Consider the following 14,564-nt stretch of genomic DNA (forward strand, 5'->3'; position numbering starts at 1 on the left):
CGCAACCGGTGGAGCGAGCGCGATCTGAGCCGGCAGCGGCGCTGGGAGCGAGCCCGGGCTCTGGCGTGGAGAGGCGACGAGAGGGGCCTCCTGGACGCCAGAGAGCAGGGGAGGGAGGTGGAGAGCACGGTTGAATCGGCCATGGAATGGTGCGGCGCTCAATCCAATTTTTTGTTTGACCTGTAATCGTGAGTAGGTGACGTCCACCTGTGTGCACCAGATAGGTTGCATAGGGATTATGATTGTGTTCTTCCGTGGAAATTAGAAATTGCTTGGTTTCGACAACTGTTTAGTTTCTTGCGCTAGGTGTTGTGATTGTTTGCTACCAAAAAAATCTGCGTTGTATCCAATTAGAGATTGTTATAGCTTCCTGTTAGAAATCTGCGTTGTATCCAATTACAAACACCAGAGATTTCCTTTTTGTCGACCCTTTGCCTGAGTTTTAGGTTTGCTCCTCGGTGGACAAGGAGCAGACCTTCAGGACTTCAAGCAGCAGCTACAATGGTGTCTCGTCTCTTACAAATAGGGAATGACCTTGTCCAGAATGCATCCTCACTGATACAGGTTATGTGTTTGCCGTTGGTGCTGTTGGGGATTCTCTCTTCCACTTTGTCAAGGGTCTCCTCAATGCACCTTTTGGTGCATGATTTCCAAATCCTGGTCATAGTCCTGCTAGAAGTGCAAGTGCTTGATCTTTTGATGACACATCTGTAACTGCGGGTTAGTGATAATCATGTATCGAGTGAACCAGTATGTGCCAGTAGCATTTTATGAGCTGCTATATATGGTTCCACACTTGAGTTCCCTCATTGTACATTTTTCTTTGCTATCCGTGTTTTGCAGATTACACCGTTTGACAATAAAGTGCAGCTGAAGGAAGCTTTCAATATTAGGTATGAATATGAATTTATAGTTAGCAGTTATTTGCTGAAAAATATTTATATGATCTGGGGTATATTTGGTACTTCAGATTCAAAATGTGTTATAGTAAAAATTTATGTCCTTTGGATGCCTATTTACTGAGCTATTGATTTATCTTGTGGTATGCTTATTTAATAGTTTTAGAATAGTTGAAAATATATAAAAATATAAAATGTGTGTCATCCATGTAATATAATTGTTGTTATGACCTATGAACCAATAATATGGCTAATTGGCTATGACATACATGACAAACTAATTTAACAATTCTTGACATATCTTGCTATGACACTCAGGGCATGAACAGACAGCTATGTCAGTGAGTCAGTCATTATGCATAATTTGCTTAAAAATCAAACAGTAATAAAGGAGATACGAAACTATTTGAGAAGCCTGAGGTACATATTACCCACTTCGCGTCTCAGATTTCACCTCCTCTGTGCCTATCTGTGGCGCTCGTTTTGACGGATTTGATTGCACACTTCAGGGTATGCTCACTGGGCTGCTGCAACCTCTCGCCCCTCTCCTATTTCACCAAGAAGAGGGAGACGAAGGCTGTCATCTCCACCTATGCGGTCCTCGTGCAGCTCGCCATGGCGGAGTCCATGCTGGTGCCACAGTTCGTGACCGCCTCAGTTGTTGTGGCCATTGAGCTCATCCTAAACTTCCTCAATTACTTTGGCTGGCTCTCTAGAACCCTCTGGCTGTTGTGGGAGGATTACATCATAGCCGGCGGTCTTGTCGTGCTACCTCAGGTGAAAATGACTGTTTTTTATTTGACAACTTACAAATCTAGCTGATTCTACTATTCAATACAGTGTTGATACGAATTTTTCCTTCTATCTCTTTTTGGTGAATTGAAAATGCAGGTCATGTGGTTAACATTTGTTCCCTTCATCCACAATAGCGTACTACATGGCATAATTTCTGGTTCTTTGGCTGTTGCGATGGTACGACACATCAAATTAACTTGCATTAAGCAATATATGTTTATTAATTCTGGTGTCACCTGAATGACTCAAGTAAAACTAGAAAACTAAAAAATGTATTGTCTTTATGACTCTGAAGCAACCTTTTATCATTTGCATTGTACCAAATTTGTTGACCATGCTTGATGTCAAATTTAAAGCAGCCAATGTATTAGGAGAGACATTGTTCTAAGTAATCATGTGAACAATAATGAAGTCCGTGCAAATTTGTTTCCGAGCCCAGAGTACAAACGGCGCCTATGGCTTCACCGGTGGTGATGCTAGACCTTACATGGTTCTCCGCGTGCAAGATAGAGGCGACAGGTATGCTGTCTACACAAGCAATCACCCTAAATAGCAGTACACAAACCCTTCATCGGACTACAACGATGGAGCGCTCTGGAACAAGGTGTGGACAAACTATCCTACCACATGCATTCTGTTTCGCTTGCTATCAGATAGCTGTACAATCTTTAGATTATGAAAACTAAACTTTTTGCCTTGCAGATGGTTTCTGTCCCCAGTTACTATGGAGATGCAGGAGCTGTAGCCGTGAGCATCAGCCTCAGACCTATGGTCCCTGGGGCGGGAGTGGCAGCACCATATTTGATGACGGCGTGTGGCAGATCAACTAAACGTTTCGATGATCTGACGGCTTTTGTCTTAGTCTTGGCATATAATATTCACATATATATAACCAGGTTCTATGATTCAACAATAATCATGGGCCCGATCGTGGTCAGGTCTCTGACGTTTCACACGAACAAGCGGACGTATGGGTCGTATGGCGATAAGTACGACACGTACTTCTCCACGAGCTTTACCAATGTCAATGGGTAGTGGGGTTTCATAGCATGGAGGGGTGGTACATCGACGACATTGGAGTCTGATCCATGTTCAAGAAGGCAAGGTGGCACAGCAGCGGTTTGTTAGCAGGCCGAAGACACCGACTAGCCCACAGTGCATTACAACATGGTCGCTCAAGTGTCGAGCGCTACATATACGGACGACGAGGTAACTAAAAGGTTCTTGCAAGTCCGAAACTCTAAATCCGGTTCGGAAATGTGATCGATGCATTGTAATCGTTTTTGCAGGTTGCTTATGGCATGGTGAAAGAACCGGTTCCGATGAGACCAGGGCCATGGGGTGGGGAGGGAGGCTGGGAATGGGACGACTGGGTTTACACCGGCGTGAAGTGTTGTGCCGAATCAAGTTGCCAGGATATGCAATGAGCCTTGCATATATGTTTTCCCTTGAACGCATCTACAAGTGAAGTTGGACTTCTTGCACGAGGTGCTGACGTGCGTGTAAGGCTACTACAGCACGCACGAGCAGGGAGGGCGAGCCCCGGGTCCTGAGGTCGCTGACGTTCGTCACCAACTAGGCAAGTATGGGTCGTTCGACAACAAGTTTGGCGCCTACTTCTCGTCGGCAACGACGGAGGGCAAGGTGGTGGGGATCCACGGCCGCAGCGGCGTGCACATGCTAGCACTGGCTCGAGGACTGGAGGCCTGCCCCCAAGTACGTGTTGTCCAAGTACCTGTTATGATCACCGAGCAGCTGCTCGGTTTACACGTATCTTGTTTTGGGCGAGTGGATTTTGATTACTTGTAGCATTACCATTTATTTGTTCGGGGCATAATCATACGTGTCGATTTAATTGAAGAGATGTAGATGTCCAAGTATATCCTCTTTCTTGAATTTCAAGATATTCTATATTGATTCTTTAATATTTACCACACGGATTTTACATATTATAGTTATGCTTGTTGTTTCGTATCTATGTTTATACAATTTTTTTTAATCTCGTGGCAACGCACGGGTATAAACCTAGTACTTCTATATGACTAGACCACAAACTATTTTATGAGTATACATCTATTTCTAATTAAAAAATTATAACTCTGTATTAAAAATTTTAGCTCCTAAATAATTTCGAATGGAAATATAATAGTTTCAACTACAGAGTTTTAAGTCTCATCGAGTCCTACAATTTTAGGGGAGTGTCTCTATACTAAGTTATAATAAACATTAAAATTTTTAAATATCAAAATATATAAATTTAAAATAAATATTCGACATACTAAAAGACTTCAAATAACAAACTAATCAATAATAGATATGTAGATCAAGTCGTATTAACTATACGAATATTTAACATTACTTAGAAATTCTAATTTTAAAATTTTGAAATCTATGAACTTAAATCCTCTTGCCTACTTATTCGCTTCGTACCACAATATTGATTTGGGCCATTGTGACTTGTGATTGTCAACCGCATTCGCGCAATATTCTATATCACCTTAAAGACATGTTCGATTAGAAAGGGATTAAAAGGGATCAGAACGAATGAGATCTTCTCCTTGACGAAATTAAATTAAAGAAGATTTAATTTTCTCAATCTTCTTCGATCCATATACAATCGAACAATACCTTAACAAGTTGTATCCCATCGTCGCAACAGCATGTAGTGACCACATAAGAACAGAGCACCGAGCTATCTTAGGCACCAAAGATTCAAAAATAACGCAAAAAATTTCAAAAGTAAAAAAGATACGCAGTAGGATTTATATACTCATTTCCGATTGGCCAAACAAATAAATTCGATTATTGATGACGACAGTGACAGACATGTGCACAGAAGTTTGGTGTGTCGCTATCTATCCCTGACTAAAGGCCTAACACATTCCCTTGTCTTGTTAATTCAGATTTGGCGAGATGCCCTGATGCTTAAGAGCATGACCATGGTCCATGGGAATCGCTTGAAGATTTCTGTACTCTGACTAATAATTTGGTGTAATATCAAGTAATATCACAACATTATTCTTACAAAATTCCTGTAATCTTTAAGGTGATCTGAACCGCACATACCAACGCTAGTAGGCTATCCGTAGCGTTTGCTCTAAAATTTCTACCCTTATATCTCAATATATTTTACATGAGCACGAATTCTCCCTCTATATCACTACTCTCAACAGTCCTTCTAAGACCATGTTCGTTTTAACCCTAATCTATATGGATTGAAGGGAATTAAGTGATTTTCAATTCCTAGTAAATTAAAATCTCTTCTAATCCATATCAATCCTCTACCATCCATATAGATTAAAAAATAACCAAACAAGTCCTAAATCATCTCCTAAATCCTACTATACACATATAAAATAACTAGGTGAGTGCCCGTGCGTTGCAACGGGACCATATAATACCATGATAACTTATATATATAATAGCCAGTTGCCCGTGTGTTGCGATGGCACACAATCATGAAATCAGGGCGCGGAATATTTTTCAAAAACTGCAAGAAAACATCTGGGCTTTCGCCAAAGTTGTTGAGTGACTCACTGTATGCTCAAGGCTGCATGTATCACGCATGGTTAAACCAACCTCAGTCAATACTCAAACAATGCCTCACATAATGTCATGAAAAGGCAGTGGTGCTTTCAGCCAGCTCAAGAAAACCTGGGGGCGACATTGGCGGCCTCGCTGCTCCTTCCTGGGCATCAACCATTTCTAGGATCTTTCTGACGCTTACCTGCACCTTCCCGTGACCGCCTTCCAATTTGGACTGACCAGCAGTTCAGTTTAGCCGGATGTGGTCCTTGTTTCCGAGACCCATGTTTGATGACTTTGTTTTTTATTGTGCTTTCGCTGATGTTATTGCATTGATAGACGTCGGATTCCTTGAGGCCACCGATGAATGCCTACAAAGGTTAGGCATAAAAATGTAGCAGCAATAAGAAACAACCCCACCCGCCGAGCTAAAAGCCTATAAGATTGAGATTAGGACTAACCATGGGCACATATATATGTGTTAATACATCCTTCCTTAAAAGTTTCAAGTTGGTGTCTCTATCGGTCCATGCAACATGTTCCCGGTACCTAAAAAATATAGTCAGGCAAATGTTACCTTTCTTAATTCAGGTAGTAAATGATAGCTAATAACTAATAAGAGCCACATCCGTTTTATTTTGGGGGGGGGCAAATGTATAGCTGAGAACTTTGGTATAGTGACCATATTGGTCCTTAATCTAAATAAATCGGTGAAATTACAATAAGGAAGGCTATATGGTTCTCTGGCATGGATGGCTATACTTGTAAAGTGGAGAATGTACCATGCGAAACATTTCTGTGTTTTGTATAAGGCACGCAATAGCTACAACCAGTCATCCACTTACAGTTAAAAAATATACTACATGCACACTATAAAAAAATGAAATTGGCTCCACTCGTGACAGTTTCCTGTATCCACATGAAAAAATAGATGATATGCAGATACAACAAAAGAAAGAAAAGCTAGCTCACCAAACGGTCAAATTCCAAGATAAAACATTGCTTCACATCTTCTTTAGTTGGTTTGCAGCCACATCTATCCCTTCTTGAGGTTAGGTTTGAGAATTTTTTGTAGGTGTAATGCAGAATTGCAGCCTCCTCCAGTTTGATTTCACAGTACTAAGTACATCAACGCGCTCATCTCGTGCTCCTGGGTGACCAGTGTCAGCTATCAATAAATAAGCAGAGCACAATATCTCACATGAATGAGAGTGAATTATTGATAACCAAACAAAAATTCTCGGCTAGATGTCAAAGAATTTCACTGATCAACTCATTTTAGTATATTATCAATGGCACGCTTCATTCCAAAGCTGACAATTAGGTTGGCATTAGACATGTCATACACGCAAAGCCAGCTTTACTTCCACACGCTAGAGCTATGGCTTATTTGAGGTGATGTGTCACCATACATCACGGAGGTACCTGCCTTCCATCTGCATGCTCTTTACATAGCTCTCGGTTTTGGAGCTATCCAAAGATCTCTGAGGTAAAATACAAATAAGATGTTACAAACAACATACTGAAGTTTATAGTAACGTATTAGATGATGAATTGCGGTTGTCATCTACCTGCTCTTGGACTATTGTATGAAGCATTTTGTGTACATCTCTAGCCATTCCCTTGGCATCACCGCAAATATACAAGTAACCACCATTTGAGATGATGTTCCAAATTTCTATGGCCTGGTAACAAAAAGAAGTAAATCTAGTTGAGCACATTTTCTAGTGGACATTGAATACTCAAAACACTTGAAAAGTGATAGTATATTAAGGAAGGGTGAATGTTGTATCTGACCTTTTCCACCATCTTATGCATCACATATTCTTTCGTTGGCCCTTACCGAGAGAATGCAACAATTAGCTCAGAAAGCGCCCCCTCCTCAAGGAAAGTTTGCAACTCATCTTCATATATGTAGTCCTGAAGGGTGGTAATTCAGAACGAATTCCATCATTTTTTGCTGATAAACACAACAATAACACAATCAATTGTGCCCATAACCAGTGACCCTTACCATATTACGGTTCCTGCATCCAAAGAAAAGGATTGAAGTGCCCAGTTCTGCCCCAGATTGTTTCAATGCTAACCTTTCCTGCCAGGAGGGAGGGAGTGCAAGAATAAGTTAAACTACTCTCAAGCAGCCTTGCAAATACACACCCACTGTATTCTTGGAAAACAAACCTGCAAGAAGCCTCTAAAAGGAGCCAGCCCTGTCTCAGGACCAATCATGATAAAAGGAGTGGACAGATCAGCACGTAACTTGAAATTTGACTGCCTCACAAAGATGTGAGCCCAGCTGCATTCTTCGCTATATTACAGAAGAATTGTATTCTGTCAAGCATATGATCAAATCAAAGAATAACAAATCAGACTATTAGGAACTTCATTATTGCTGGAAATTCAGGAGCTCAATGACCAAAAAAGGAATTTTTACAAGAGCCTACCTTCATCCATGTTGAACAAACTCCTTGGTGGATCAAATTTCTGAGCTAATTGTTGCATTCTCTCGGTAAGGGCCAACGAAAGTTATGTATGTTTAGTATGATGTGCCACGTTACAGGAAAGCTTCTAGTCCATTTATCCATGCACCAAAAGTTCAAGTCATTTTGGTAGTCAAGAGGACCAACCATCTAAGCAACGCCACAAAATGGGAACTTTCATTGACATGCTAGACCATAATTTTGGACTCAATAATTCAAGTTCAAGAACATGGAATTGAATGAAAGAGGTCAACTACCTTTAAATTAAGATCAACTCACCTAAAGAACAAGAAAACTGGGCACAAGGTAGAACTACTTGCAGCTATCACTTGAGCCTCTCTGAATGAAATATCCAACATTATACCATTAATGCTTTCATTCTGCAAGAAGAAATGCATAAAAGAAACGAATGAATCAACCATACACACATCTAGAAATTAGATGAAGACCATCAATTGGCAACCAACAAAACTTTTATACCAAGACATTACAAATTTCAATATCTTAGATGCTCCAAGAGCAAGGTGTTTCAAGTAGTCATCTGTCGTGTGTTGTTTGTTGTACCTGAGACTGCATCATGATGCTGGGCAATTGCCATTGGGTCTTCCAAGCTGGTCGTGAACAACCCTAAGGAACTCCTCCTACCTACTAAAAATTCTATTTGACGTGCAGCCTGCAAACAAATACAGGTTCCCAAGGATTCTTCATATATAACATAATGAGTAGAAAATCATCATGAGTCATGTAGCTGTAGAGGGAATATCATACCAGGTAATAACCACTCAACACTCGAACATATCGCTTGAAAGTTGGACGGCTTGTATAGTACCCAGTCCAATATGAATTTTTTGAATCAGCATAGCTGCAATTTGTAGGTAAACAAGGTCATTATGTTTTTTTAGCATAGAATTTTTCATGCTGCTCAAATTAAATCAGTTCAAGGACTCACGGGAAATACTCATCATATTTTACTGGCCAAGATACATTTGACAAATGTTTTGCATCTGTGTAAATGGATGGGGTAGAATACAGTGCATGCACTTGGCCATCCTGCAGCAATCCGGGCATTATTTTCTAATTCATTGGTTCCACGACATCAATTAACCGTGGCATATTGCACATGACTAATGTGCTTAGGCAGCATCTTACAGAAAAAAGACTTTGTACGTAGTAGTATCATTGCAGAAAGGTAAATTAAAATGACAGTTGAACATGAAAACTGTGTATCAAAACTTGAGAGCTTCAGTTTAAAATCAGCAATACCTTGTTCACATGATAGATAAGTTTGTCCATATTCCGGAACCAAGATTCTGCATACTGATAACTAAAATCATCTCCCATGGTCCACATTATGTGGTTTGTACGCGTAAAATTTGCCTGATCATCACAAGTTAATTAAATCCAATTTCTTACTTTGAACGAAGCATAATTAATTGCTCTAGTGAACTACAGCCTGTGGCAACAATATTGAAAGTTTACCTGTTCTATGGCTACAACAACAAAATCATTAACTCGTTCTTCAACATTATAGTCAAACATCAGTATGTCATCCTACAAATTTCAATCTAAGATGCATGTAAGGTTCGAGGAGCATGGAAATGGTTGCGTACATGTACCTAGACATGCAAGATATTTTCATCTAAAACTTCAAAGCCAAAGCCATCTGGAGGGCTATAATCGACAGGAAATACATTTGTAAATATATGCAATTTAACCACCACAGAGTCAAATTCCCTTCAAAAAAATCAAAATTCGATCCATTGTGCTAATGAATGGAATAGACAGAACTAATTGTGGTGTAAGAAGAATAAGAACCTGTGAAGATGAACCAAAAGTTCTTGAGCCACACTATATAACCTCTAAGCCTTTGCCAGCTTTACACTTTTTCTTATCTTGGTAATCGATTCTTGCAAAATGCAAAGAATCGAAGCCAAGCTACAGTTTGCAATAAAAAATGTTATATTCATATGTTTTGCACAGTCGCATGTTGATTGTCAAGAAAAAAAATGTATTGAGAATTAAACACAGGAAAATCACTAAGGCTTAACATTTGCATCCACCGTACAAATATAATATTCATTTAGTAACTTTAATTAGTATATCATGTGCCTACAATGCCAGACTGAAAAATGATAATTATGAGAATTGTATTTTCTGTTTAGAAAAATGTAGGAGCTTATCATACTGGTTTTGGTAAAAAAATGGCTTCATCCCAAATATGATGTTAATAGTAGTTACCTCTGCTCCAAGCAAATAAGCTTGAACTGCAGAATGTCCAAAAGGATCGATTTGCCAGCCAGCTCTTGGAGTCTTGTTGAATTGTTTCTTGATCATCCGGTGACCAAGCGTGGTCTGATCAATCATGTCAATATAATGGACAACAGCTTCATCATGCATGCACCATCGCCTGGCATTTCTGAATCATAATACCCACCATTAATTTTGTAGAGAAAAACAGTATCGAGACAAAGCAAAAATAGAATAAGGAAAATCACATTCCATACATGAACTCTAGCTGACCCGAATGCTTATACATGGAACCTATATAGCAGTGGGGAACTGTTTGATTTTTTAAAAAAAAAGAGAAGAAAAACTAAGGGGATGAACTTCAGGTTTGGAGCTGTCGAAGAACAGCAAAACATTGTTACAAGGTGCAGTTACCGCACTCTAAAAATGCTCTAGTTTCACGCCTAACCGGTATAGCCCGCAGTCCAGCTGTTTCGAAACATTGAAAAGGAAAGTATGTCGATGAGACCCCAAATATCTGAAGTCATTTGCTCAGTTGCCAATATGTGTCTCACACTACCTCTTTGATTGACATATAGCGAAGAGATGTCGCCATTCCAAAAAAATGGTAGAGATGAGTGAAAACTTGTTATTAGCTAGCAGGTTGGTATCCAAAAAATAAGAGAATATGAAAAGGGTATATCAAACAATTGTTTTCCAACTCCAAGTACCTTATCTACTATTTTCCCATATGCAAAAGATATGTAACAAGCGACTCAACAAGTTGACTTAGTTAAGCTCTGTAAATCTTGTAAAGACCGGAGCAACTTCAATGATGGCATGTCTAAAAATTTTGGCATCAAAATACCTCAAAAGTCCTACTTTAGAGCCCATAATGTTCTGGTGATCACATAACCGACTGAAGCCTGAAGCGACATATTGTGCCTGTTATGCCAAAAGTAAATGATAACTAAATGAACCAAAAAATGAGTGGCATGCATGTGCGTGTATGTGTGGTTGCAGGTTTCCTCTCATAGAGGAAAACTACACCAGACATGACAGAACTGAGGAACTGAGGAAGTGGTAATTTGTCAACGAACCAAGCTAGAGCAAGCAAGCCTGCCATGAGAAACAATGAGGTGGTCTTCGACGACAGATCTCCGTCCTTTGTGCAAACAATGCTAAAAATCAATTGGCAGATTGGAGTCCAACGAGAAAATACATTAATCATGTACTAAACTCGCGAATGAAACTGAAACCCTAAACTATTTGCAATATATTACCCTGATGCATGCCATTGCCTATTGCCAGCAACGTCTGCCGCCTGCTAGTGGTTGGTGGCGGTAGAGATGCCCTCTTTTTTCAGTCGAGAAGACTACAACGCAGATCTGGGGTTGGGGCTCGCCTTCTGGAGTTGTTCTCTGCCCTCTTTTTTCAGTTGAGAAGACTGCATCGCAGATCTAGGGGTTGGGGCTCGCCTTCTGGAGTTGTTCTCTGCGTCCTGTGTACGCGCTGTGGTAGTACGGTTGCTCCACCGCCGCCAGTTGAAGGACTCCTGCATTGAGCGCAGGACCAGCACGCGGTCGACGCCGTGGATGATGTCGACCACCGCACTGGGGCACATGACGGCTTGGCAAGCTCCAATGAGGTCGAGCGGCTCGCCGGTAAGCGTGGGGTGCAGGAGGGAGTGGGAGCATGGGGGCTGCAGGGCTTCTCCCCCTAAGATCTCACTACCGACTCAAGCGGTGGCGAGCAGCGTCTTGTTGGCCGCACCCTAGCGCTGGTGGAGCCTCCCATCGACAATCTCCACAATCGCACGATGATTTCGCCTTTTCTGGGAGTCCGCATAGCTTCTCTCCATGAGATCTTGCCGCCACTATTCTCAACTGCCGCGACAACGGCAACAGGGAGAAGGGGAGCGGTGGAACAGAGCTAGGGTTTTGGGGTGGGGAGGGCGACAGCTTTGAGGCGGTTGAGCTACAGAGGGTCATGTGTACGATGCGGAAGAGGCGGAACAGATGGGGCTTAGCGAGCGTGGCGAGAGTGCGACGGCTGCTGGGCGAGGAGCGAGCACACGAGCGTGGGCAGCGTCCGACGCACGATACAATTAGACGGTCCAGATCGCTGGAAGGCAGAACATAAAAAGGCAGGCTACCCTTCCACTCTTAATAAGTAGTATAGATATAGATTTCTATTCCAAATACCATTACCATACCATCCTCCTAACTTTTTTTCAGGTCTTTGTTTTTTTACATTTAACTGACTCATACATTAACGTGCAAACTAATTATAGTTTAAAAATGATAACAACAATCTTGTACGTCCGGGTGCCAGACCTTTTCGTCGTCTCTGGATTCCGTTTCGATTCCTCCTGATTGAGCACATCTGTCTCCTTGTCTGGTTTCGGGCGGCCGCCAATGGCCTCCGCGTCCGCCGCCTCCACCCATCGCGCTTACACCAGCAACATCTACACCAACCAGCTATTGAGCCCCCGTTGACCCTCTCCTCCTTCCGCTCTTCATTGGCCGACTCCATGGCTCATCGCCAGACGCAGACGCCAGGCTAGAAGATGAAGCGGAGGGAAGGAGGGAGACATGTTGCGACCAGGTGGGTTCGCTGCGCCAGCGGCCAGGGTGACAAGCGGGGCTAGCATGGATGCAACTAGAACTAGATATCAAGCCAGCTAGGACTAGATATCAAACCAGTTCGGCTCGACTCTTTCGAGTTTGAGCTGCCCCGTTAAGTTAACAAGCTGTCTCGGCTCAGAATCAATAAGCTAATGATAACTCGACTCGTTTACAAGCTCGAGCTAACTCGTTTAGCTTACGAACCAGAGCAGAAAAAACAAATGTATATATTAATTAATTTCTAGTTGATTTTAAACTAATTTAACAACATAAAATAGTAATTATACTTATAGTTACATAGACCACATCAATGTAGCACCAAATTAACACAATTCAGCACTCACCAATTCATAATTCACACACGTGTTTATTAGTTTAACCCACAATTATATTCGCATAGACCAATTTAATATAGACATAATTCATCAATCAATAGTTTAACTCATAGACAATAGACACCACACATACATATAACATGTCCATCAAATGTGACGTAAATGATATGCATATAGTTTCATTTTGAAGAAATGTGACAACTCGTTTAGCTCGCGAGCTGGCTCGTTAACAAACCGAGTTGAGATTTCAGCTCAGCTCGTGAAAAAATTTAAACAAGCCGATCCGATCCGAGCGAACGGACGAGCCACCGGCATTTCGTCCAGCCCTATATGCAACCATCCTTGGGTCAGCCACGTGCGGAGTCAGAAGACAAACGATGACGCTGGGACTGGCGACGGGTGGGCACGATGGAGTTCATGGCGCGCGGGGAACGAGATGTAGGGAGACGCTAAATCGAGAGAGAGAGAAGCACCCCTTATTCCTTGTTCCGTTAGAGATGGATTGAGGAGGATTGGAGGGGATTAAATTTGTATAGGAGGGGATTTAATCCCTTCCAATCCTCCTCAATCCACTCCTAACCGAACAAGCCCTTGGATGGAGGGCCTAATAGACGACATCGCTGCAGGCAGTAGGGGCATGATGTATCCTTTAAGGGCTAGTTTAGTAACTTCATTTTTCCAAGGGATTCTCATTTTGGCAAGGAAAAATGAACTAATTTCCCTTGGAAAAAATGTAAACCTCTTGGAAAAAATGTAAACCTCTTGGAAACCCCATTGGCATTCAAAACACGAGAAAGCCCCCCCCCCCCCCCCCCTTTTAAAGCGCACTTCATAGTCGTCCTCTAGGAGTTGCAAAACCGAAATTAGATTGAAATGGAAATTAGAAACCTTAAAGTTCCCTTTGTCAGGGGGTGAATAGGTGAATGAAATAAAACACCAAAAAACTTAGAACTTCTTATTCTACTCGAAGTCTGGATCACAGCGAAATGATCAAGTCGAGTAGATCGCAACAGAATTGTAGTCTCTGTCAAAATAGACTGCACTTCAAGAACTGCTTATACCACAAATGAGTAGTGAAGTGCAAAGAATAAAGCAACACAACAACAGAACAGAGATAGAATCGAACAGAGCAGAGCAGAGACAAGACACACAAATTTATCTCGTGGTTCGGCCAAGCCTAAAATGCTTGCCTACATCCATATTGGAGTTAGCCAATCTGGCTCGGAGTCTATTTCAATTCATTCCTCTGTTTGCTCAGATCTATCACCGGGTAGCAGATTGAGGCTTCCACTACGTCGATGTCGGTTACAGCAGAGTGGCGGCTGTTTACAAGTCTTTACGACACTCCGATAGAGTAACACTACTCACTTGCTCAAGATCTTACTAGCTCTATCTCCCAGCAACACTTCTTTTTCTTTTAGCTTATAATTGCGTCAAGCATTAAATCTATCAAATAATACAATAGAGAGGGACATAGAATGATTCTACAATTGTTTGGTGCCTTGGGGTATCACTTGTGTACTAGTTGAGGTCATGAGAGGGCCTATTTATAGACTTGAGGCCTCCCATAGCCGTGGCAAAAAAAAATGTAAAGTGGTCTCGTGGGTGCATCGGACCGGTCCGGTGCACTAGACCTCCAATGGTCACCTGCCTCCACGTGATCAGATTGGTTGTTTC

The 14,564-nt window shown here is 41.6% G+C and overlaps 2 protein-coding genes and 1 pseudogene across 5 annotated transcripts; 1 reads left to right on the forward strand and 2 right to left on the reverse strand.

Annotated features, from left to right (window-relative positions):
• Positions 1 to 501: 501 nt before the first annotated feature.
• On the forward strand, positions 502 to 3,438 carry LOC103645262 (jacalin-related lectin 3-like; annotated as a pseudogene).
• A 1,712-nt stretch (positions 3,439 to 5,150) lies between these two features.
• LOC103643242 (NADPH--cytochrome P450 reductase) lies at positions 5,151 to 8,278 on the reverse strand. Its single transcript, XM_035961839.1, is given in 10 exon segments — positions 5,151 to 5,590; positions 5,681 to 5,768; positions 6,192 to 6,703; positions 6,791 to 6,904; positions 7,017 to 7,139; positions 7,234 to 7,311; positions 7,401 to 7,550; positions 7,664 to 7,703; positions 7,979 to 8,079; positions 8,264 to 8,278. Coding segments are annotated over 8 exon segments (702 nt in total). The 3' UTR covers positions 5,151 to 5,590; positions 5,681 to 5,768; positions 6,192 to 6,622.
• A 58-nt stretch (positions 8,279 to 8,336) lies between these two features.
• On the reverse strand, positions 8,337 to 11,990 carry LOC118471907 (alpha-mannosidase). 4 transcript variants are annotated; one of them, XM_035964234.1, is made up of 7 exons: positions 11,209 to 11,990; positions 11,026 to 11,106; positions 10,794 to 10,870; positions 9,938 to 10,115; positions 9,179 to 9,250; positions 8,963 to 9,076; positions 8,468 to 8,561 (listed from the first exon to the last, which is right to left on the reverse strand). In XM_035964234.1, exons 1-7 carry the CDS (start codon positions 11,221 to 11,223, stop codon positions 8,553 to 8,555), a joined length of 546 nt encoding a protein of 181 aa, XP_035820127.1. In that variant the 5' UTR covers positions 11,224 to 11,990; the 3' UTR covers positions 8,468 to 8,552. The 4 variants fall into 4 exon arrangements, 1 of the variants encoding a protein (XP_035820127.1); XR_004855475.1 differs by lacking the exon at positions 11,209 to 11,990 and adding an exon at positions 8,337 to 8,372 and having other exon boundaries at positions 9,179 to 10,115; XR_004855473.1 differs by having other exon boundaries at positions 8,963 to 9,250; positions 11,209 to 11,988.
• Between the last annotated feature and the right edge of the window lie 2,574 nt (positions 11,991 to 14,564).

This window comes from Zea mays, chromosome 1, assembly GCF_902167145.1.
Source record: "Zea mays cultivar B73 chromosome 1, Zm-B73-REFERENCE-NAM-5.0, whole genome shotgun sequence".
Classification (NCBI taxonomy): domain Eukaryota; kingdom Viridiplantae; phylum Streptophyta; class Magnoliopsida; order Poales; family Poaceae; genus Zea; species Zea mays.